The sequence below is a fragment of the Camponotus vicinus genome, unplaced genomic scaffold (genome assembly GCF_025532165.1).
Source record: "Camponotus vicinus isolate PSW18456_S1 unplaced genomic scaffold, iyCamVici1.0 SCAF_7, whole genome shotgun sequence".
NCBI lineage: Eukaryota > Metazoa > Arthropoda > Insecta > Hymenoptera > Formicidae > Camponotus > Camponotus vicinus.
This window is the reverse complement of record NW_028141979.1, coordinates 12,859,867-12,886,032: the sequence shown is the minus strand read 5'-3', so window position 1 is coordinate 12,886,032 and position 26,166 is coordinate 12,859,867. Positions and strand designations below refer to the sequence as shown.

The 26,166-nt window shown below is 40.8% G+C and overlaps 2 protein-coding genes across 8 annotated transcripts in view; one reads left to right on the top strand and one right to left on the bottom strand.

The window, feature by feature from the left end:
- Dhc62b (Dynein heavy chain at 62B) overlaps positions 1–26,166 on the bottom strand; it is an 835,389-nt gene that overhangs the window by 744,449 nt on the left and 64,774 nt on the right. For all 7 annotated transcript variants that reach the window (XM_083104284.1, XM_083104287.1, XM_083104288.1 and 4 more), the window contains exon 5: positions 10,370–10,816. In XM_083104284.1, coding sequence (XP_082960410.1) covers positions 10,370–10,816 — 447 coding nt within the window. The remainder of the gene's footprint in view (positions 1–10,369; positions 10,817–26,166) is intronic.
- On the top strand, positions 8,376–9,193 carry LOC145974963 (uncharacterized). Its single transcript, XM_083105100.1, has 2 exons — positions 8,376–8,552; positions 8,632–9,193. Exons 1-2 carry the CDS (start codon positions 8,446–8,448, stop codon positions 9,191–9,193), a joined length of 669 nt encoding a protein of 222 aa, XP_082961226.1. The 5' UTR covers positions 8,376–8,445.

The following is a 26,166-nucleotide window of genomic DNA, read 5'->3' as shown; positions in this document are numbered from 1 at the left end:
AACGCTCAGACAAAGAAATTCTTAGAAACGCATGGAAAGGTTTAGGGAGGGGAAATAAGAGATAAAACATATTAATGTTTACATATTTTATTTTCTTGCAATTCTTTCTGGCGTTGCGACCACCAGTTAAATATTTTAAATACATTTTGTAATGCACAATTCTTAACATGTTTTCCACATCGCATACTATTGGTAATATCTAATTTATTTAGAGAATCAATATCTTCATAGTCAGCATCCAAAGTTTCAATAATATAGCCGTTTCCCACATCGCCTAGTATATCGGTCAACCATTTTCGCTTTTCAAATCCTTTAACGTACACGACAGACGATTCTTCTTCTTCTTCTTCGTGTATCGTACCAACGATAGCTGTTGTAATTACACGCTGAGCCAAGCCATACGGAACGTTTCCGTCTTCCCATTGTAATCCGTGATGATTTCTAATCACCCATGAGACTTGACATCGCTCAGATTTTGTTAGCACGCTCCACGGTACAGGACTTGCGAAAAAATAATGCGAGAGAACATATCCCTTCCTCAGAACCGCAGCTTCCTTCACGACAAAATTTCTCCCGACAATAAATCCTTGCAGATCCACAAACGTTGGTATAGACATGACGAGATCTCTCTCTCTCTCTCTCTTTCTCTCTTCGATACGTCAGTCGAGAGGAATGGCAAACTTTAAAATCATCTCGCAGCACTTTGATTTATATCCTCCTCCTCCTCCTCCTCCTCCCCTCTCTTGTGTCGATGTTATCGCTTAGGTGATTTTGCGTACAACGTTGGTCAACGGATTGTACTGGATCACACGATCGTGTATGATGAGACAGTACGCAGTGGTATTCGCCGGCACGTTCTCCTTACATTCGAATTCCAATCTCACATCCACCGTTGCGCTCTTGACCGATTCGTTTTGTCGAGAACAATCGATAATCACGAACGGACCGAGTTGTTGAAACGTATAGACGGAGAGACTCGGCTCGAGATACTCGTATCCGTAATAGTTCTTGCAGAAGCGCGCGTACGTGTCGTACAGAATGGACCATCTGCTTTTATCGAAATCCAGGTTCATATCATCGTACGGATAACATTCCGAGTTCAGATAGAGTTTCACATTGATCAATTTGCAGTCGTCGAATTGAGATACATTCTTAGACAAGGTATTCTTCCGGCCTGTTTGCAGGGCGAAGACAACATAGCGTGGTTTCTCCAGCTGAGTCGCGATCTTAATGGCCCACGAATGCTTGGTTGTAAGCTGCAATAGCGGATACTCGTACAGATCCCACGAGCGAAAACCCATGCTGAGATATCGTCCGCTTTCCAGAGCACGCAGCATCGACAGTTTTTCGATCTCGCTCAACAGCACGTGAGGCATTCGCCATTGTATCTTGAATATGGTCATCACAGGCTCCAGCGTTGAACTTCCAACCAGACAATTATTATCGTTGCGCGATCGTATTAAGATCAATTCGTGACGAGCGTTAATCACCACTCGTTTATAATCCTCGCAAAATCCCAATAACATGTGGAGCGGTACGCAAAAATTGAAATGTCCATGCGAATAGGTCGGCGGCTCCCAGCCGGCGTTTTTCATAATCACAATTCTATCGGATGATACCGTTACATAGTTTTTGAGCGTAGCAGTTATTCCTACGTTTCTATTGCGATCAATCTCAACGCCATCGAGTTCGTATCGAATCTCATCGAACATGAATGCGACGCAATTATGTCCCAGTACCACATCACTTTCTCCTTCAACTGTTGCTGTTTTTTTCCTCGTTAGTTGTCCCTCGATGTATAGGAAACTCTCGTACGGCAGCGTATACAGATCCTGTTGTTGTATGGGTATTCTTATCTCGTCACTGTGTCCGAACGTTGTATTGGCGAACGGGTTATACGTGTGAGTCTCGATCTTGACGATACGATTGTCAAAGATCGGTTCATCACCGATGTTGAGAATGTCGGTCATCGTTCAGCTGTTTCGCACCGCAAATCCCAAAGATTGTAAAAACGCAACGTTCGATGCGCTGAGTTTCTTTTTCTTGGATGATTTGATATTAGCAAACGTCGACGTTGTTGTTGTTGTTGTTGTTGTTGGTGGTGTTGCTGGTCTCGTAAAGATTGCGTTATCTCTCACGTCTTTCGATCCGTTCAATACGAGCATCTCATACGTCGCATACGTACATGCAATCTTACGGTGATCTCTTCTCCTCGAAAATCGAGCAATCGTCCGTTCTGGTCGACAACGCGTAACGTTAAATCCGTAATGCTCCGCGCGATGATCGGCAGGTAAATAATCTGTGCAGGCGTTTCCGATATCTTATATCCCGGTGGTACCCTCGGTGAAAATTCATGTATCGTATGAACGAATATGCCGTTGTTGTACGCACCCGCAGTCACGTTACACTCTATATGGATAATATTCACGTTGAGAATGTTAATCGGCATGTTTGATTCGTACCATTTTCGCGGCTCGAGAATACGATTCGAGAATCCTAGCAGCGATCCAATGTTGACGGGTTTGGTAAAGTTTATTCTGTAGGCACATTTGATCTCGCTCCTCATTGTATTGTAATTAGCGCGGAGCACTATCGGATATTCATCATCATCTTCATAGTCATCGCCGTCAATGTGTTTCTCATCGCGATGTTTCCGTGAAATTGCATGTTTCAAAAATTCATGTATATTTTGCAACTCATACGATCCCTCGGGAATCGTAATTTCTTCGTCGTCTTTGCCAAAGTAAAATTTATTATTCTAGGAATTCACATTCGGTATCGTGTGATAAGTCTCAAAATCCGTTAGACCGAGCTCGTATTCGCCGTCGCTCAAATCTACGGTGGAAAAGAAGTTTGCCGTGAGAACGCTACTCTTCCCAGTCAACGTGAATGTCATAGACATGTCGACGAAACTGTTTAACGAATACTGAGTTAAATAGCGCAATATCTGTCTTTAAATTCACATGCATCGACCGTTCGAAGAAACTGCAAGCACAATTGTTCGCAGATGCTCTGATCGTAAGTTTGAACAGGTGTGTAATTGTACTGTATCTTCGTTACGTTTCGTCCGAGATATCGCACCAATTCATTCGGCGGTCGAAGATTGCCGAAACTGTCGAAATATATAGCGCGATTCCCCCTCTTTGCATACGCTACCCAATGAGTACCTGGTCCTTCGACGCTATCCAAATTTACGATGCCGCTCTCGTTTCGATATATACCACCGATCGGTAAAGAGTCGCGCATGAAAACACCTCTAAAATATGGATTGCGCATACGTTTTGCCAGTTGTAGCAATTGTACGTTGGTAGTTGCGCCCTGCGGCATTTTTAGCGTCTCTTTGACGTTTCTTTTTCTCCTTGTTGAGGCTCCTCGTCCGTATTTGTAAGGAGCGAGATATAATCCGTGACCTTCCATGGCGCGATTGTGACGTAGCATCTCTTGCAACTGACGTTGCGCGGCTTTTCCGTCGTTCACCACTTTCGCTACACCAGCCGCTCCACCGATCAGGGATCCGAGCGTACCCAACATTGGTAGAATCGGCAATACACTGCCGCATTTCGCTACCGGAAGTATCCGTTTCTTCACCGTTTTTTTCTTCGTCTTCGTCTTCAGACCCATACCGAGCTTCGTCTTGGCTTTCATCGTTGCCCAGACAGTTGTGGCGGCGGCTCTCTCATCGAGAGTCGAATCTTTCGCAACGATGCGATTCCGCGCTTTCTCAGCGAGTATCCTATCCGCCGCGTGTCTCTCGGTGAGATCGTTGCTCCGAGAGTATGCTATATCGTGTTCGCGACACGCCGCGTCCAATGGGTTGACACCTCGATCGCCTCTGACTAATCGCTTTTGCAACCGCGTGCCTGGTCCGCAAAACTGATAGCCGGGAATATGGAATTCGATCGGAAGTGCGTTTATCGCGTGATTTAATAGGCCTCTACCTATTTTCGTTGACATTCGCCGCAATTCTTTATCAACGGCGCCGGACAAACGGCGTCGATGTGCGTTTCCTGACACGGCTGATTGTAGTGTTCGTAACAGCGACGATACGTCTGAACCTCCGGATCCGCTTTTATGTGTTCCGGAAGTTAGTCCCACACGTAGTGGACGTAATCACCGCACGTTCTCAATAGAACTGCTTTCGACACAAATTGTAGCTGTTCGACGCTCAAATCGCGAATATCGGAAGGATTTGTTAGTAGGATGAACATTTTTTCTCTACTGAGCGACTCGTGATTTCGCGCACCTATAAATAGGCAGGCGTTCGATCCAATCAGCAGTGTTGAAAAAATGAGATTCGTACGACAACCTTTGACGATATGCGTGACAAATTGCGACGACAGATTACGATCAATGGAGGACAACGCGGAGATGCGCAGGCATGGTACGATGCTACCGACTACTATACGCGCGATCGTTTGCGGCCCCTCGAATTGTGGTAAAACCAACGTTCTGATAAGTCTACTGGAAAGTCCGCATGGTGTACGTTTCGAGAACGTGTACGTGTACTCGAAGTCGCTGCAACAGCCGAAATATCGATATCTGGAGAATTTGTTGACGCCGATTGACGAAATCGGTTATTTTACGTTTTCCAATAACAGTGACGTCATTCCACCGAGCGAAGCACGTCCAAACTCGATTTTCGTCTTCGATGACGTGACGTGCGACAAGCAAAATACGATAAGAGAGTACTTCTCAATGGGTCGTCACTCGAACGTCGACTGCTTCTATCTCTGTCAGACGTACGCGAGAATACCAAAACATCTTATACGCGACAACGCGAACCTGCTGATCTTGTTTAAACAGGACGGTACCAACTTGAAACACGTGTACAACGATCACGTGAATACCGACATGTCGTACGGGGATTTCAGTGAATTATGTCGTACTTGTTGGCAACAAAAGTATGGATTCCTAGTGATAGATAAGGACAGCTCATTTACGAACGGGCGATACAGAAAAGGATTTAACGTGTTCGCGATACCGCAAAACGATTAGTCGCTGCCGACACACTCTGTCGACATGGCTGAAAACGATAATATTCGCGAGCGTGAAAAGATTGCGAGGGAGATTGAGAAAACGAGCGAATCGATCCGCAAGAAACATCGCGCTTTGAAGACCGGTAAGATCGACGACGATATCGCGGTCAAGACCCATTTTAGGCCTATTATCGAGTCACTACAAAAAATCGTCGACAACTCTAGCTTAATCGCGGTGAAAAACGAGCCGGAGAGTAACGCTGACGCTATAATTAAAACGTTACCCATCAAGCGGTACAAGGAGGAAGAAAAAGAGGAGGAGGAGTAGGATACGACACCGAAAAAGAGACAACGATTGAAGGCGAATCGTTTATCGACACCGCATACATCGGATGAACCGCTGATAACCTCCACACCGTCCGCGACAACGAGAATCGTACAACCCACGATACCCGAATCACTCGCAATCGAAAATGTTTTCGAAACCACGGGCAACCCGCTCGAATCACCATCTGTTCGAAACATGTTACAAACGTTGGAAGGTCAAAAAATGTTACGAGAGCACTTCGGGCCACTGGCACAAAAGTACATGGGCGCTCTCCTTAGTGGCGATAAAAAAAACCAGATCGATCACGTGTACGGTGTCTATTTCGACGAGAATGAAATGTGGCTCGGTAACAAACGATTCGACATCGGCGCAGATGACTCTATAATCATAGACAAAGTGAGGTACACCTGGATTATACGAGTTGATCTTCAAGAGAATTCCCGATGATGACATATACACTGAGGATGATATGCAAAAATATAAGAGCATATTAATGGCGACGAGTGCGCATAAACGTCAATATGATGCGCAAGGTCAATTAAAGAGCAACAGGGGATACAAGTATAAACACATAATTGCATCGTTGATGTCGATCGAATCGAAAAAGAAAAAATGCGGTACGGGAGTATTCATGCCTCGCGCGATGACGCTAACCGACAATAAGATCGATTACGTGCACTGGGACAATCCCTGGGTTGGGAACGGCTATCGAACAGCTATAAACGGCTATCGATCGGCTATCGAACGGTTATCGAACAGCTACGAACGGCTATCGAACGGCTATCGAACGGCTATCGAACAGCTATGAACGGCTATCGAACGGCTATCGAACAGCTATGAACGGCTATCGAACGAGCCAGGAACACCACCACCACCAACAACAACAACAACAACGTCGACGTTTGCTATTATCAAATCATCCAAGAAAAAGAAACTCAGCGCATCGAACGTTGCGTTTTTACAATCTTTGGGATTTGCGGTGCGAAACAGCTGAACGATGACCGACATTCTCAACATCGGTGATGAACCGATCTTTGACAATCGTATCGTCAAGATCGAGACTCACTCGTATAACCCGTTCGCCAATACAACGTTCGGACACAGTGACGAGATAAGAATACCCATACAACAACAGGATCTGTATACGCTGCCGTACGAGAGTTTCCTATACATCGAGGGACAACTAACGGGGAAAAAAGCAGCAACAATTGAAGGAGAAAGTGATGTGGTACTGGGACATAATTGCGTCGCATTCATGTTCGATGAGATTCGATACGAACTCGATGGCGTTGAGATTGATCGCAATAGAAACGTAGGAATAACTACTACGCTCAAAAACTATGTAACGGTATCATCCGATAGAATTGTGATTATGAAAAACGCCGGCTGGGAGCCGCCGACCTATTCGCATGGACATTTCAATTTTTGCGTACCGCTCCACATGTTATTGGGATTTTGCGAGGATTATAAACGAGTGGTGATTAACGCTCGTCACGAATTGATCTTAATACGATCGCGCAACGATAATAATTGTCTGGTTGGAAGTTCAACGCTGGAGCCTGTGATGACCATATTCAAGATACAATGGCGAATGCCTCACGTGCTGTTGAGCGAGATCGAAAAACTGTCGATGCTGCGTGCTCTGGAAAGCGGACGATATCTCAGCATGGGTTTTCGCTCGTGGGATCTGTACGAGTATCCGCTATTGCAGCTTACAACCAAGCATTCGTGGGCCATTAAGACCGCGACTCAGCTGGAGAAACCACGCTACGTTGTCTTCGCCCTGCAAACAGGCCGGAAGAATGCCTTGTCTAAGAATGTATCTCAATTCGACGACTGCAAATTGATCAATGTGAAACTCTATCTGAACTCGGAATGTTATCCGTACGACGATATGAACCTGGATTTCGATAAAAGCAGATGGTCCATTCTGTACGACACGTACGCGCGCTTCTGCAAGAACTATTACGGATACGAGTATCTCGAGCCGAGTCTCTCCGTCTATACGTTTCAACAACTCGGTCCGTTCGTGATTATCGATTGTTCTCGACAAAACGAATCGGTCAAGAGCGCAACGGTGGGTGTGAGATTGGAATTCGAATGTAAGGAGAACGTGCCGGCGAATACCACTGCGTACTGTCTCATCATACACGATCGTGTGATCCAGTACAATCCGTTGACCAACGTTGTACGCAAAATCACCTAAGCGATAACATCGACACAAGAGAGGGGAGGAGGAGGAGGAGGAGGAGGATATAAAGCAAAGTGCTGCGGGATGATTTTAGAGTTTGCCATTCCTCTCGACTGACGTATCGAAGAGAGAAAGAGAGAGAGAGAGAGAGAGATCTCGTCATGTCTATACCAACGTTTGTGGATCTGCAAGGATTTATTGTCGGGAGAAATTTTGTCGTGAAGGAAGCTGCGGTTCTGAGGAAGGGATATGTTCTCTCGCATTATTTTTTCGCAAGTCCTGTACCGTGGAGCGTGCTAACAAAATCTGAGCGATGTCAAGTCTCATGGGTGATTAGAAATCATCACGGATTACAATGGGAAGACGGAAACGTTCCGTATGGCTTGGCTCAGCGTGTAATTACAACAGCTATCGTTGGTACGATACACGTTCCTTCAAGAAGAAGAAGAAGAATCGTCTGTCGTGTACGTTAAAGGATTTGAAAAGCGAAAATGGTTGACCGATATACTAGGCGATGTGGGAAACGGCTATATTATTGAAACTTTGGATGCTGACTATGAAGATATTGATTCTCTAAATAAATTAGATATTACCAATAGTATGCGATGCGGAAAACATGTTAAGAATTGTGCATTACAAAATGTATTTAAAATATTTAACTGGTGGTCGCAACGCCAGAAAGAATTGCAAGAAAATAAAATATGTAAACATTAATATGTTTTATCTCTTATTTCCCCTCCCTAAACCTTTCCATGCGTTTCTAAGAATTTTTTTGTCTGAGCGTTATCTCCCCTTCTCCTAAAACTCAAAACGTTAGAAGCATTGATCCCCCCCCCCCCACCACATTATACTTTTGGAAGATGAGCGTCACGTATACTCGGTTATTTCTTATACGATCAGTGTCGCGTTAACACCGCTCTCGTGGTTCACTTTTCATAACTCCCAGAGAAATGTACTACGTCGAAAGAAGCAGCAGCGGCAGCGGCGTCGGAAGACGCGTGAATAATTACGTATCGAGTCGTGATAAAACTCGATCGTTTGAGAACAAATGTGACGAGTAAGTTTTTCGTTTAACTTCTTTCTATTTTTATATTTTTACAAATTGTATTATTACTATTATTTTAATTTTTCTGTAGCATTTCGTTGGAACGTCGTGCGGTTCGTATACTAGGTAGACGATACGCATTGACAGCTACGGGATTCAAATTCCTCGAAATTGGTATCAACGTGAGTCCACCGAGTTACGTGGAGATTGCCATAGGAGATCATCGAGGAAAGGAACTGATATTGTCTCTCGAAACGTGGAAGGGACTCTACGAGCAACGTCGCAATATTCAAAATTTCCTTCGGAACGACTCTAAAGATGACTACAATTTCATAAGCGTTGGACCGCTAACAGTGAGAGTTCGTACGATTAACGACGTCAAACTCATAAGTCTCGAATCTTCAAACGTATGCTTGATGATGGTCGAATCGACGTTACATCGTATGTTCTATCTCGATCACTGCATAGATGTAACTTTTGATCGATTGGATAAAATTATCCAAACAGTTGATGTCAAGTTTACGCAATTCTCCAATATCGCGTCCACTGTAATAAATCCGAAAGAAATATCAAATGTAATACGCGCGAGTGCTGTATTCAACAAGCATCAACTCGTCGATTGCGAACTGGCAGCTTTAGTTTTTAGTCCATAGTACGTAAGAAAAATATATAAAACATAAATAAAGAGTTTTAAGTCAAAATCATGACGTAATTTTTTCGCACGCATTTCCATCCAAACACACACATTTAAATAAATTATATATATTTTTTTAATTGTAACAAAATCATGACGTAATTTCTTCGCACGCATTTCCATCCACCCAATCCTTCAAAGAATACTTCTATTTATATTGTTTGTTAACTGGTAATATTGTATAATATCTCAAAAATGTGTTGTTATCTCGCTATGATTCACAGATTGCTCGAAAACGTCGGACCCCGAAATATCTCAAAATATAAGTTTATGACTAATATTGTATACTTGCGATAATACAGAGAGAAAGAGAGATAAAAGGGATAAAGAGATAGATAGAGGGATAGAGGGATAGAGAGGGAGAGAGAGAGAGGGATAGAAATATAAAGGGATAAAGAGAGAGAGCGAGAGAGGGAGGAATAGAGAGAGACCCAAAATCTTCTTCATAGGAATACCGCCATTTTTTGTTTATACGTGCGTCCCCCGCCCCGCAGCCCCCGCGCCTCCGAAATTCCCTCCGTCCCGCGTGACGTCATCCCTGATAGGACCTGAGTTAGAACCCGTGTGACGTCATCCCCCCTCCATCCTGCGTGACGTCATTCCCCCGCGTCGCTGAGATCCCCTCGCCCCTCTCCCCCCTTGAGATCCCTGGGTTAGAACTCTCCTAGTGCTAACTACTGGAGTCCCTCTTTCATTCATTCTTCCTCTTCATGTGTTTATATTATTTTGATCTTGAATGATCATGAAAATATATATCACGCGCGCGGTTTTAAAGCTCCGTTTTGGTTTAGAAAATAATATATTATACTAATTATTCATTATACCTTTTCTGTTGATAATTTTTATTAATTTTTATTAATAAACAATGAACGACAGCTGAAGCACAAAACATACATATAAAAACAACAAAAACAACATAAATTTTTGTTATATAATAATAATTAGATTTTGTTTTAGTATGAAATACACAGATGTGCAATTGACAACTATTACGTGTGATTTAAACAAAACAATTTTTTTTTATAAAACACATTTTTCTTAGTTTTTGTAAATGCGCCTAGAACTTCATCGCCAATTATAACTAAACTAGTCAAATGGAATTAATGAAAGTAAAATTAATGAAAGTAATATGTACCATTTTATTTATCATGCGCACCAATTGATTGAAGTCTTCAACTTTTGAAATACCTTCTTCAAAGGAGCGTTCCGTTTCAGTATTTATTGAAGCGATTACTGCATCGCGATCTATCTCATAAATGACGTAGCCAAAGCGTAGTCGCAATTCTTCTAAATAATCGCTTAAAGGTCGAAAAGATTCTCGCAGAATTATTCTTAAACGTTGATGCGTTTCTTCTAGATACCAACTAGGCAATGAGAATGCAGCGTTTTTAGCTGCATCGATTTCTGCTATACTTTTTTCCCTTTCTTGTATTCGTTTTCCTTTAACTCTTATCCACGTATCCAATGGCAATAAGTGACAAGCAATATTAGCTATCTCATCAACCAAGTTATGAAATGTGCCATATAACTCTTCCAATCGTGGACTCACGAACAAGTCATTACTTTCGCATTTTAACTCGAGCTGTTTTTATTAAATTTATATTAGTTAAATTAATTTATTGATACTTATATATTGATATTTATATTTAAATTATTTATATCATTAAATTATTTAAATTTACTTAATTATATTTGAATTTATATTAATTATTTTACATTAAAAATTATGTAGAAAATACAAAGTATAGAATATAAAATGTCCTATAAAAAAATGTTAATATTACAATTAAAAAATTAATATTACATTTAATCTTTAAATTAATCAAAAAATTTAAAAAAAATTATATTTTGATATAAATCTGACTTTTTTAACTATTACTAAAATAAAAATTCTTAACAATCTAATCAAAATTAGAATCTATATGTTAAAATTAAAAGTATAACATTCACACATACATATATTATTGTCATATTTTTATATTCAATCTACGTTGTTTTTACAGTGAAAAACTATTATATGTATTTATAAAATTAACTGTAAAAAACTGTTGTAAACTATTTAACTAAAGAGTTATACAAAATATTTATTTTAATTTTTCTTACATATCCTACAAAAATTAATGATATCAAAAAATTGCGCCAATTGAAAATAAAATTTTATATATTATTTTAACAAAAAAAAATTGTATAAAATAATTATTTTAATTTTCTATATATCTTTTACAAAAATAATATCAAAACATTGCCCTACTAAACTAAAAATAAAAATCTATAAAAATATTTTCATTAAAAAAAATAATACAATATAATTAGAAACTAATAAAAATAATTAGAAATTTATACAAAAATTAAAAATTAATACAAATAAAAACAATTTTAATTAAAAAAAACTTGGCGATGCTAAACTATATGTTAAATACTAAAATTAACGTCAGTTATCCAATGGATATAATTCTAAATAAAAAGATATCTAAATTAAATTTACTATTTGATGATTTAATATTTTTTTTAATTTAGCAGCACCAAGTTTTTTTTAATTAAAATTGTTTTTATTTGTATTAATTTTTAATTTTTGTATAAATTTCTAATTATTTTTATTAGTTTCTAATTATATTGTATTACTTTTTTTAATGAACATGTATTACTTTTTTTCTTATTTTTATTAGTTTCTAATTATATTGTATTACTTTATTAGTTTCTAATTATATTGTATTACTTTTTTTACATAAATATGTATTACTTTTTTTCTTATTTTTATTAGTTTCTAATTATATTGTATTACTTTTTTTAATGAAAATATTTGTATAGATTTTTATTTTTAATTTAGTAAGGCAATTTTTTGATATTATTTTTGTAAAAGATATGTAGAAAATTAAAATAAACATTTTATACAATTTTTTTTTAGTTAAAATAATGTATAAGATTTTATTTTCAGTTGGCCCAATTTTTTGATATCATTAATTTCTGTAGGATATGTATGAAAAATTAAAATAAATATTTTGTATAACTCTTTGGTTAAATAATTTTTTACAACAGTTTTTTACAGTTAATTTTATAAATACATATAATAGTTTTCCACTGGCTCGCATGAACTTGGCGCCTTTTTTTACCTTTTTTGAAAAGGTAAGTTTTTAGAGATTATATCACTTTTTTATAATATATTTTTTATAGTATGGTATGTTAAATATCTTTAAATAAATAAGCAAAGAACTCGCCACCACCCCCATCGTATTTTATTAAAAAAACGGTCTTCTTTGTTTAGATAGATAGATATCTTTATACTTCTGGTAAATATTTACAGTAGGTGATACTAGGAGAGTTCTAACGCAGGTCCTCCGAGGGGGGCGCAGGGCGGGAGGGGGGGTTCTTCGTGGCGAGGGGTATGACGTCACGCGGGACGGAGGAGATTTCGGCGGCGCGGGAGCTGCGGGGCGGGGGACGCTTGTTTCGGCGCGTGTTGGATGTTTTATCGCAAGTATAAGGAATATTATATTACATACCCGGTTGATAAACAATATAAACAGCGATATTTTATCAAGCAATAGCAATATTGTATTACATACCCTAACGCGTCGGGACATGTTTTCGCAAACAAAATAGCTCTACCCGGTACACCCCGCCCACCCTCACCCCCAATATAAGTAACAGCTTTCGCTGTACCCCCCCCTCACCCCTCACCCCCAATATAAGTAATTCTAGATTTTTTCCGTTCGACGTATCCTTATCTCTCTCTCTCATTGAATTACTCGTCACGCGAATTTATAAACAATATAAACAAATGGCGCCCACCAGAGTCATCTTCAACGATTTTTTCTCGGAAGGAATGCAACGCATATCAGCGCCGATGTTCGGCTGCTTTGTGCTCTCGCGGTACACCCTCTCACCCCCAATATAAGTAATTCTAGATTTTTTTCCGTTCGACATATTCTTATCTTTCGCATTAAATTACGCGTCGCGTGAATTTATAAACAATATAAACAAATGGCGTCCCCCAGAATCATCTTCAACGATTTTTTCTCGGAAGGAATGCAACGCATCAGCGCCGATGTTCGGCTGCTTTGCGCCCTTGCTTCCTCCGTTCACAAAGATAAGAAAGGATGAAATATATATAAGGAGGATTGAAGCGCATCAAATCATAGTACGTGATTTGAACGCCCATCGACACGTGCAAGTGATCCATAGAAAACTGTGACGTAGTGTTTTAAAAGTGTGAAAAAGACAGGAAAAATGGAAAACATCGAGCAGACTGAACGCGACCTGGTGGAGCAGTCCCGCCAAATTGCCACCTTGGGCGAGTATTTTGCATGGCTGCAGCGTTGCGAGGAATTTATCAAACAGCTCGAAGAACGCAGCCGTGTCAAGCGTCCGCGACTCTCGATCGGAAGTAGACAGTCTCTGGTGGCTAAAATCGCGCGACTCGAAGGTGCAAAGACTCGATTGCAGAGACGGTTTATACCCAGCGGTGGTGATTACAGCGACGACAATAACGCGGAAAGACTTGTTTGGCGAGAGATCGATACCGCGTTCGATAGCCGTATTCTGACCGGTGCTGTGATTAACGCAAACTATATCGAACCTCGTCAATTTCTCGAGGATGCCAAAGACATCGTGCTCGAGCAAGTGCAAGACGTTATAAAAAGACACAACAGCGTAAAAGTGAACACTATATTCAACGGTGAATTTGTGTCGGGTGATAAACGCGCGAATAAAAGTATTAATACAAGAAACTGTGAACTCTTTCGCACATCCGATTTACACGAGTAGTACGAGCGCCGCGTTATCGAGCCCAACCTATCATTGCTAGAAGAATTTCAGGAACGCGATAGTGGCTGCGCATTGTCGCGAATAAAGAATTTGACTGTTAATGTAAATAGTAGTAAGACAGGGCCGGTTCTAACGCAGTCCTCCGAGGGGGAGTGAGGTGCGAGGGGGGAACCGCGGGGGGGTGACGTCACGCGGGGGAGTGACGTCACGCGCGGGGGAGTGACGTCACGCGCGAGGAAGGAGGAACTGCAGCGCGGGGGAGTGACGTCACGCGCGGGGAAGGGGGATCCGCGGCGCGAGCGATGGACGAGGGGGTCCGCGCGGGTAGGGGGGATCCGCGGCGCGAGCGATGGACGAGGGGGTCCGCGCGGGGAAGGGGGATCCGCGGCGCGAGCAATGGACGAGGGGGTCCGCGCGGGGAAGGGGGATCCGCGGAAAGAAGACGGTGGTGTGAGAAGGATAGCGCTACGTGTGGGAAAAGGATAACGCTAAGTGTGCGAAGAGGACAGTGCCACAAGGATGCCATCAACGTACGACAAGGATGACATCAACGTGTGACAAGGGTGGCGCATTGTAAGATGCTGCATAAGTGGGAGAAGGACGACGCAAAGGTAAGTAAGTGAGTGATAGCGACGAGCATATGAAAGAGAGAGAACGATAATAGCGCAAGACAACGCATGCGAGAGAGAACGATATTGCAAGAACAACACGTGCGAGAGAGAACGATAATAGCGCGAGAACAACGCGTACGAAAGAGAGAACGATATCGCGAGAACAACGCGTATGAAAGAGAGAACGATATCGCGAGAACAACGCGTGCGAGAGACAACGATAAATTCTTATAACTAGTGCGAGAGATATAGCGCAAGGGAAAGGCGCGTAAATAATTAGATTTTTTTTTCTTTTTTAATTAAAATATATAAAATTTATTATAGTGTGTAATACAATTGTGTGTGTGTGTGTGTGTGTGTGTGTATGTACTTAATATATAATATATATAATAGTAATATAATAATAATAATATAAAATATAAAAAAATAAAAAATAAAGGGGGGGGATGCGCCGGGCTAAGGGGGAGGCCACTCCTGGAAGGCCAAGGGGTCGATGTGCCGGGTTGAGGGGGGGCCGCTCCTGGAACAGAAAAAGACATACATTTCATTAGATTTAATAATTTATTTTAGAACTTTTGATGTATTATAAATTGAAAGTTACTTACAATATTTTTCATGATCCATTTATTTTAATTTGTCCAAATGGGACACATGTTGCATGGTATTATTTGATGCAAATTTTTCCTGCACTCTTTGCAATAACTACCTATTAATAGAGCACAACAATCCGTTTTGTGTTTCCGGACGGAGTATACGTTTCGAAACAACGATGCCAATCTCAGAAAACAGTCTGAACAATATCTTGTCCCTTCTTCCGCATCATAATAATAATATATGATGCGACACATTTTTATGGTAACATCTAAATTATTTATTTTCATCACGTTTAAATGTCTATATTTTTTCAGTCTTAATTCATCATCATTATCACTGACATAATCAGAATCCACTAAGGATGGTATTTCCTCCTCGGATTCTTCCTCAGAGCCATCCTCGTCTGATTCGTCTAGATTATCAACATCCATTTGGTTGTCATCTTCGACGGTAACAACCTCTTCAATGTCCTCGTCGATGATAATAACATCTTCGTCATCGATGATAATAATCTCTTCTTCAGCCATTGCACTAACGAAACACAAGACTAACGAAACGCAAAGAACAACGAAAGAAATAATATTCTAATGCTGCAGACTCCTCTTCATTATATGTCTTTTAATATCTTTTGTCTCATTCCAACTAGAGCATCACGTCTCATCTACCTCAGCATTTCTCTACATCTTTAGCGGAGCGTATTGAGAAAATTGTCAACTATTCTTATTCATATGGAAGGAAAGAATTAAAATCACAGATGGAATAAAAATAATTATTTATTGCAAGCATCGTAAAGAATATCATTTACAGCGCATGTTAGTAATTCGCAATCGATTAATGATTCGCTGTTAAAGACATCACTATCGCGTATCGTTTTTACAGCATTGCATACAGTAGTAATATTGTTACGTTGTAATACAGTTTCAAATTGTTTAAATTTTTCATTTACGAGATAGGTATTCTCGCATAACCAATTGTGCATATGATCGATACAATTTTCAAAATTAAATAAATGTAATAATGTTTGTGGTTTCATGTACAAAGAATTTTCGCATAATGTGAGTTTTACAATTTTCGATTGATACATTTCGATCGATAAATCTCCAATCCTTAATGGGAGAGCAGTCGATTGTAGAAATTGTTCAATGTCTGCTTGCTTCTGCATCAACAAATTCCACGTTGAAAAAGGCAACACTATTTGAGTGCCTCGATTATCGCCGAGAATCAGTTCCACGTATGACAGCTCCAACGCTTATTCCAATGTCCAAATACTAGTACGACGTTGGGGTTAGAGCATATCTTCTTCCAAGTATGCGAGTCGCACGACGAGGCTGAATGCTATAAAAATATAAAATAATTAGATCAATATTAAAAAAAAAAAATTTTAACAAATAAAGTTTTTAAACGATCGAAACTTACGTGTCGCATTTTTGCTTCTTACACGGTGGAGTTTCACCGTTTCGAATCGGAACGTAAAAATTCATGTTGATTTCTTCAGCAATAAACCTTTTACACACGCGATTGATGCAATACTGATCGTATTAGAATTAATATCAATTCAAATAGTATCGCAAATTGCAATGTAGAGGGGATTATTGCTGACGCAACATTTTAATTTCCTCTAAAATTTTGTCGTGCCGATGTACGGCTGCGGTGACATCATCATCCCCAGAACTAAGATTTAGCTGAATATAACAAAAATTTTGAAGCGCCGATGTACAGCTGCTCCTGATGCGATCAAATGTACGTGACAAAATGCGAAATTATCAAGGTTAAATTGCGCATCGGAACAAAGATTTAGCTGAATGCGCTAAAATCGAGCGCCGATGTACGGCTGCTCCTGATGCAATCACGTTAGATTTTTCAAATGTACGTGACAAAACGCGAAATTATCAAGGTTAAATTGCGCATCAGAACAAAGATTTAGCCGAATGCGCTAAAATCGAGCGCCGATGTACGGCTGCTCCTGATGCAATCACGTTAGATTTTTCAAATGTACGTGACAAAACGCGAAAAAAATAACCGTCAAGGTTAAAACGCACATCACCCCTAGACAAAGATTTAGCTGAATGCGTTAAAATAGAGCGCCGATGTACGGCTGCTCCTGATGCAATCACGTTAGATTTTTCAAATGTACGTGACAAAACGCGAAATTATCAAGGTTAAATTGCACACGCTATTCCGGGGAATTTTTTAAGATGAAATCATTCTAGAATGTTCGATGATATGCACGAGACAGTATATAAATCATGATAAAGAGGCACACCCCGCCAGTATTTTCGCTAAAGTACATCCAGAACTATCATTGGGAAGCGCATTTCGCAAGTCTGATACAATATGGAAGAACAAAATTTACGAGAGCAATCCACATTGATTGATTCGCTGGAAGATTACATTGTGTGGGAGCAACGATGTGATACGTATATCGAGTCATTGGAAGAGCAAAGTCTCATCAAGCGACCGCGATTATCGATCGGAAATCGACTATCGCTGATTGCTCGGATCGCGCGCCTTGAAGGGTTGAAAAATTCGGTACGTGGACGTTTCGTACACGCGGGTGCCGGATGTAGCGTGCGTCAAAATGGACTTGTGTGGCGTGAGATTGATACGGCGTTCGAGAGTCGCATATCGACTGGTGCGGTGATAAACTATAATCATATCGAACCTCGCCAATTTCTCGATGACGCCAAAGACATTGTGATAGAACATGTGAAGAACGTTATGAAGAAACATTATAATGTGAAAGTGAACACTATATTTAACGGTGAATTCGTGGCTGGGAATAAACGCGCCAACAAAAGTATCAATACGAGGAACTATGAACTCTTTCGCACATCCGATTTACGCGAGTGGTACGAACGGCGCGTCATCGAACCCACCCTAGCATCACTGGAAGAGATTCAGGAACGCGATAGCGGGTGGGCACTGTCGCGAATACTAAATTTAACTGTAAATATAAATAATAAGTATAATCCTATGCGTGCGGGATGTTACATCAAATTGCCGCGGGAGATTATGATGAAAAGAGCGGTGATTAATGTACAATCCAGAGACAATGCATGTTTCGCGTGGGCAGTGGTCGCCGCTCTATATCCCGCTGAAAGAGACACGAATCGGGAATCATCGTATCCGCATTACACAACAGTGCTGAATCTCCGGGACATTGAGTTTCCAGTGACTGTGAACCAAATAAAAAATTTTGAACTTGCCAATGACATTTCTGCAAATGTGTACAGCATCGAAGACAAGAACAGCATTGTCCCGATACGTCTTTCGCAGCAGAAGCGGAACAAGCATATCAACTTGCTGTACATTGAAGACGACAACAGCGTCGGACATTTCGCTTGGATTAAGAATTTATCCCGACTAGTGAGCTCGCAACTGAGCAAAAAGGACCACAAGAAATATATCTGCGACCGGTAAGTTTAATTTATATTATTTGAATAATTATAGGTTATACACTTTGTTATATAAATCTTAATTAAAATTTTTCTTTTACAGATGCCTGCATTATTTTAATTCGGACGCCAAGTTGCAGTCGCATACGGTCGACTGCGGAAAGATGAACGATTGCGCTGTCCGATTGCCGAGCGATAAGGACAAGTGGCTCGAGTTCAACAACTTTAATCGGAAGGAGCGGCTTCCATTTGTGGTCTATGCCGACCTGGAATGCGTTCTGGCCAAGATGGATGAAGAACAGCGAAATTTGCGTCAACATCACCAAGTCGCGAGAACGATAACGTTTGACGATTACACGCGGTGTTTAAACGAAGAAATTGAAATGACGCGTCAGCAGTCGTGTATACGATCGAAATTACATCAAGTATACATGATCTGCGAGACGAAAATTGCTCTGAGTCCGTACGATGATAAGCGGTATATCGTACCCGAAACCACCGATACGTTACCGTGGGGACATTATAGGATACCTTTGTAAATAAATGTATATTTTATTTATTATTAATTGTATATTTTGCACATAACCATGTATATATTTTATATATTTTATACATTTTATATATTTTTATATTTTAATAAATTTTATATTTTTTTTATACACATATTTTATATATTTTAATAAATATTTATAATACATTATTTTTATGTATCCAAGAGTTGTATGATTTATCCATTCCCAACCATTTCACGTATACGTCATCACCCTTTTCCCGCAAAATTTTTTCCACGAGATATACGTCGGGATTAGCGACGCGTTGTAGTTCGTATTCGTAGAATCCTCCAACGACGGGATTTCCACGCGAATCTTCGAGTATGAATGTCGCGGGATTAGTTTTCTGCACTTCGACAATCTTAAAAACTTCGGTCGTCCAATTAGGTGTGAAACCTTTTTCAAAGATGGTCTTGTATTTACTCACGCGTACCGAATCGCCTTTAAATTTTGTCGGAGCCGCAATTTTTACGTTGCTATACACCGTATTTAATAGTTCTTCAGCAATCGCTGGAGTGACGTCGACAGGTCTCATACCGATGGTGCGATGTTTTCGCGTATTGTACTCTGCAACGAGTCGAGATAGCTCGTCGATCCATTTGTCATTTCCGTTGAGCGTAAACATTTTCCACATATTGTTTTTCAAAGTACGATTGAATCGTTCCACGACCGAGGCTTTCATAACGGAATACGTCGAGTAATGATTAATATTGTGTTTCTTCATGAGTTTCTGCACACTCGCGTTGTAAAATTCTTTTCCTCTGTCGGTTTGAAAATTTTTCGGACACCTTTTATCATCTCCAATAATCTTTGCGATCGTTTCGGACATTTCGTTTCCGCTCTTACTCTTGAGCGGTACGGCCCACGCGTACTTGCTCAACACATCGATAACTGTGAGTATGTATTTATGACCCCTGTTGAGTCGAGAGTACGAACGCATGTCGACCACGTCCGCCTGCCACAGATCGTCGTATCCGCGTACAATGACGCGTCTTCGTGGAAAATTTCTTTTCGCCGGAGCATGTAATTCCTCGACTAGTTGTCGCTTTTCGGAGGTGTTTTTCTTTTTTCGCACGTTTGATCGAAGCATAATTAATATTGCGATATTAGTATGTCTCGCTTACTGTGCCGAGTCAGATGTTGCATATCTCAGCACATTCTTTATCTCGTCCATCATTATTCGTAGCGCCTGCACGTTTGTTTCGAGCGCGATAATTTTTTGCTCAATTTCTCCCTGTCGATCTCTCAAAAGTTTATCCACGTATCGTTTGTTGACGGCGTCAGTATCAGCTTCCGGTTACGCTACGCGTTGAATCTTGCGCGACCTTGCATCAAAGCCAGTAGTAGTCTGGCAGAGAGCGTTATCGCGAACGTAATTTCTCAATAATCCATTCCACTGATAGTACAAATTATTCGACGTTCCGAGCGATAATCCAAATTTATTAATCGACATTTCGGTACCGAGAACTTTGACCGAATGACACATATCGTCGACGCATAGTTTAATTTATAATAATGCCGGCCTCGCGAAGTTCTTCGATAATTGACAAGATTTCATTGTCGTGAGCATTGTTGCCGGCTCGATGCGAGGCGTCCAGCAATCGCAAACGATCTACCAATTCGTTGGGATCGTTTCAATGCACGTAAATCGATCATGTTGTCGCTTAGCGTCATGGTGCGCGGAGCGTCTATACCTCTTCCCACCTTTCTATCGGGGAATAATGGTGCAATTATATATTTGTGCTTGTATCCTTTATTACTTTTAATAGGATTATTAACTTTGTTGTCACATTTATGCGCATTTGTTGCTTTTAATATACATTGATATTTATACAAATCGTCTTGAGTGTATTTTTTATGATTGGGAATATTTCTAAAAATCAAATCGTAGATACCTTCGGTTCCCGTATATTTTATTCCATCGATAATTATATTATCTTCCATGTCCATATCGAAACGTTTATCACCGAGCATCATTCCTTCGCTGGTAAATTTAACACCGTAGACGTAATCCATTCTCTTATTTTTATCAACACTCATGATAGCTCCTATATATTTTTGCGCTAGTGGACCAAAATGATCTCGGAACGTTTTCTGACCTTCGGACGTTTCTAATTCATGTCGAACCGATGTTACAAACGAATCGGGCGTGGTCTCGTAAATTTCTTCGACGGACGGGGATGGTTTGACGCGGTTGTACTTTTATCGGAGTAGAAACAGTAGCCATATTAGAAAATTGTTTCCTTCGTTTTGATCGATTCGGTGTTGAATATATCGGCGAATCGTTTATCGGCATATTTATCCGTGCTCGCTTTATTCCTTGCTTTGATTCTTTTATTTTTTCCTCGTGCTTCTCTCCAAACGTCAAACTCAATGGTTCGATTTTCGGCGCATCAGATTCCACAGTATTTTCGACAAGCTGTTTTAAAGGTTCGGTAATTGGCTTAAATTGTCTTTCCAATGCAACGTCTTCATCCATTTTACCAGTTTTCAAAGCGCGATATTTTTTGCGAATTGATTCGCTCGTTTTTGCAATCTCTCTCGCAATCTTTTCACGATCGCTGTTCATGATGCTTGATCGATGTGTCGATGACGACTGATCGCTTTACGGTATCGCGAAATCATTAAATCCTCTTCTATATCGTCCATTGATCAACGTGCTGTCTTTATCAATGACTACGAAGCCATATTTGCGTTGCCAACATTTCTGACACAATGCGCGGAAATCGTCGTAACACATGTCGGTATTTACATGATCGTTGTACACATGTTTCAATTTTGTGCCGTCTTGTTTAAATAAAATCAAAAGATTCGTATTGTCGCGTATAAGATGCTTAGGTATCTTGGCGTACGTTTGACAAAGATAGAAACAGTCGACGCTCGAGTGTCGACCCATTGCAAAGTACTCTCTTATCGTATCTTGCTTGTCACATGCCACGTCATTAAAGATAATAAAGATGGAATTCGGAAGCGCCTCGCTCGGTGGAATGACATCACTGTTATTAGAGAATGTAAAATAACCAATTTCGTCTATGGGTGCTAGTAGATTTTCCAAGTATCTATATTTCGGTTGTTGAAGCGATTTCGAGTATACGTACACGTTCTCGAAACGTACACCGTACGGACTTTCTATCAAACTAATCAAGACGTTTGTCTTACCGCAGTTTGAAGGGCCGCAAACGATACCGCGCATAGTGGTCGGTAGCATGTTTCCATGCTTGCGTACTTTTTTCTCCGATATTAGTCTATCGTCGAAACTTGATACTTTGATTATCCGCGCTTGTCACACGAACCGCATGTTTTCTCTTTCGAATCAATTTTGCGAATGATCACGAGGGGAGGAGACCTATTTATAGAGGTGTCTCAACTCGAAACAGCTCAATATCAAAAATGTTTCTCCTTCTGTCGGATGAAAGAGACATTTTCCGGCTTACCGCCGAACAACTGCAGTATATCCCAAAGATTGTTTTACTGCAAAATTTTAGTGATTACGTGGAACGATTGTGGGACAAGCTTCCAGAATATATAAAGGCTGATTCGGAGGTTCGACAATATCGTTCGTGCATGCGACATTACAATCAGTCGTGACAGCGAACACACATCGACGGTCCGCCACCGTTAATAAAAGATTGCTACGAATGTCAGCGAGAATCGTAAGAGGTAGCGGTCTCTTAAATCGTGCGATAAACGCGCTTCCCATCGAATTACATATTCCCGGTTATCAGTTTTGTGGCCCGGGAACTCGATTAGAGAAACGAATGGCTAGAGGCGATCGAGGCATCAATCCATTGGACGCCGCTTGTCGCGAGCACGACATTGCTTACTCGCGAAGCAACGACCTCGGTCAACGACACGTCGCGGATCGCATACTAGCTGCAAGAGCGCGAGAACGTATTACCGCGAGAGATTCGACTCTTGGCGAAAGAGCAGCCGCTACGACTGTTTGGGCGGCAATGAAGGCAAAGACAAAACTCGGCATGGGGATGAAAAAGCCATCGACGACAAAGAGGAGGAAAAAACGAATACTTCCAGTAGCGAAACGCGGTGGTATTTTACCACTTTTACCGTTGTTGGGAGTTGTCGGTTCTTTGGCCGAAGCTGCGGCGGGAATCGCAAAGGCGGTAAACGATTGCAAGGCGGCGCAACGTCAGCTGGAAGAGTTGCAGCGTCACAATCGCGCTATGGAAGGTCGCGGACTTTATCTCGCTCCGTACAAGCGTGGACAGGGATTCTCAACAAAGTCTAAGAGAAAAAAAAAACGTCGTAAAAACATTAAAAATGCCTACGGGTGCGACAACTAACGTGCAATTGGAACATTTGGCGAAACGTATGCACATATCTTTCTTTAGAGGTGTTTTCATGCGCAATAATTTACCGATAAACGGTGTACGACGAAACGAGAACGGTATCGTCAATTTGGATGACGTTGATGGTCCCGGTACTCATTGGGTAGCGTACGCAAAGAGGGGAGATCATGTCGTATATTTCGACAGTTTTGGAAATCTTCGACCACCCAAGGAACTTGTGCGATATTTCGGACGAGTGAAAATTGAATACAATTATACATCTTATCAAAGTTACAATTAGAGCATCTGTGGACAGTTGTGTTTAAAATTTCTTCAAACAGTCGACGATCAATTTAAAGCCTAACAATCCATCGTCACGACTCAGTATTCGTTCGACATGTCACTGACACTTACGTTGACTGGCAGAAGCAGCGTTCTCGCTGTAAGCTATTTTCCCGCTATAGATTTGACCGATGCCGATTACGAGCTTGGATTAACGGATTTCGAAACTTATCATACGATTCCGAACGTAAATTTTTCGAATAATAAATTTTACTTTGGCAAAGACGACAAAGAAATTACGATTCCCGAAGGATCGTACGAATTGCACGCTATAAATGACTATCTCAAACGCGCAATTTTGCAAGATGAACACCTTTCCAGAGATGTTGAAAACGATTATGATGAGGAATATCCAATAGCGCTCCGCGCCAATCATAGCACGCTAAAGAGCGAAATCAAATGCGCCTACAGAATAAACTTTACCAAACCCGACAATGTAGGATCCTTGCTTGGATTCTCGTCGAATCGTATATTGCAGCCTCGCAAGTGGTACGAATCGGATGAACCGGTTAATATTATAAACGTAAATATTATTCGTATAGAATTTAACGTGACTACTGGTGCGTATAGCAATGACATGCGCGTATACACGATACATGAATTTTCACCGAGTGTACCGCCAGGATATAAGATATCGGAAACGCCGGCACTGATCATTTATCTGCCAATCATCGTACGGAGCATTACGGATTTAACAATACGTATTGTGGATAAAAGAGGTCGATTGCTCGATTTTCGAGGAGAGGAAATTACCGTAAGATTGCATATACGACGGCGACAAACATAGTATGCTCGTGCTGAACGAAACGGAGCACGCGAGAGACAATACTTTTACGAGGGACAATACTATTGCAATAAGGCGAGCGGTATCGGGTGACAATAATAAGATAGCCGTTAAAAAGAAGCTGAGCGCGTTGAATCATGAATTTTTAAAATCATTGGGATTCATCGTACGAAAAGAATGATATTTTGAATATCGGAGGTGAGCCAGTCTTTGACGATCGCATCGTCAAGATTGAGACTCATACGTACAATCCGTACGCAAATACGACGCTTGGATACAGCGATGAGATACGAATACCTATACAACATCAGGATTTGTACACGTTACCGTGCAAAAGCTTTCTTTACATCGAGGGAAGGTTTAATGTGCGTAAAGCGAATGACGAAATGAAGGTTGTATTGGGAAACAATTGCGCCGCATTCATGTTTGATGAGCTTCGATACGAACTCGACGGAGTAGAGATTGATCGCAACAGAAATGTTGGAATAACTTCGACGCTCAAAAATTATGTCTCTCTAACGCACCAGAAAAGTATAAACTTGAAGAACGCTGCGTGGGATTTGATGTACAACGGTGACAAAAATTATTTCAACTATTGCGTACCGCTCAACATGTTGCTGGGATTTTGCGAAGATTATAAACGCGTTGTGATTAACGCTCGTCACGAATTGATTTTGATACGTTCGCGCAACGATAATAATTGTCTATTCGGACATCCATCGTCGGAAGCTGAGATTGAATTACTCAAGATACAGTGGCGTATGCCTCATGTAATATTGAACGAGATTAATAAATTGTCGATGTTGCGAATGTTGGAAAGCGGACGATACTTGAACATGAGTTTCCGATCTTGGGATCTATACGAATTTCCTCTGCTGCATAGCACGACTAAGCATTCGTGGACCGTGAAAGCCGCCTCCCAGTTAGAGAAACCACGATACGTGATTTTTGCACTGCAAACCGGTAAAAAGAATTCAGTGTCACAAGATGTTACATTATTCGATGACTGCAAATTGACCAACATTAAACTCTATTTAAACTCGGAATTTTATCCCTACGATGATTTAAATTTAGATTTTGAAAGAAATAGATTCGCCGTCCTATTCGACATGTACTCTCGTTTTCGCAAATCTTATTACGGATGCGATAACAGCACCACGCTATTAACCATTTCAAAGTTTCTACATTGCGGTCCTCTCGCGGTCATTGATTGCTCGCGACAAAACGAGTCTGTCAAAACTGCTACCGTGGACGTGAGAATAGAGTTTGAATGCAGGGAAAATATACCGGCGAATACTACCGCCTATTGTCTCATTTTGTACGATCGGGTTGTCGAATATAATCCATTGACCAATGTAGTCCGCAAAATTACATAAGTCAGCAAATATCCCCTCCATTGCATATGAAAAAAATATATAAAAGATTGAGATGTTTGTCGATCGACATCAGTCTGCGATTGGATCTTGTCATCATGGCTGTGCCAACGTTTGTGGATCTACAAGGATTTATCGTTGGGAAAAATTTTGTCGTGAAGAAAGCTGCGGTTCTGAGAAAGGGATCCGTACTTTCTCATTACATTTTTACATGTCCCGAACCATGGCACAT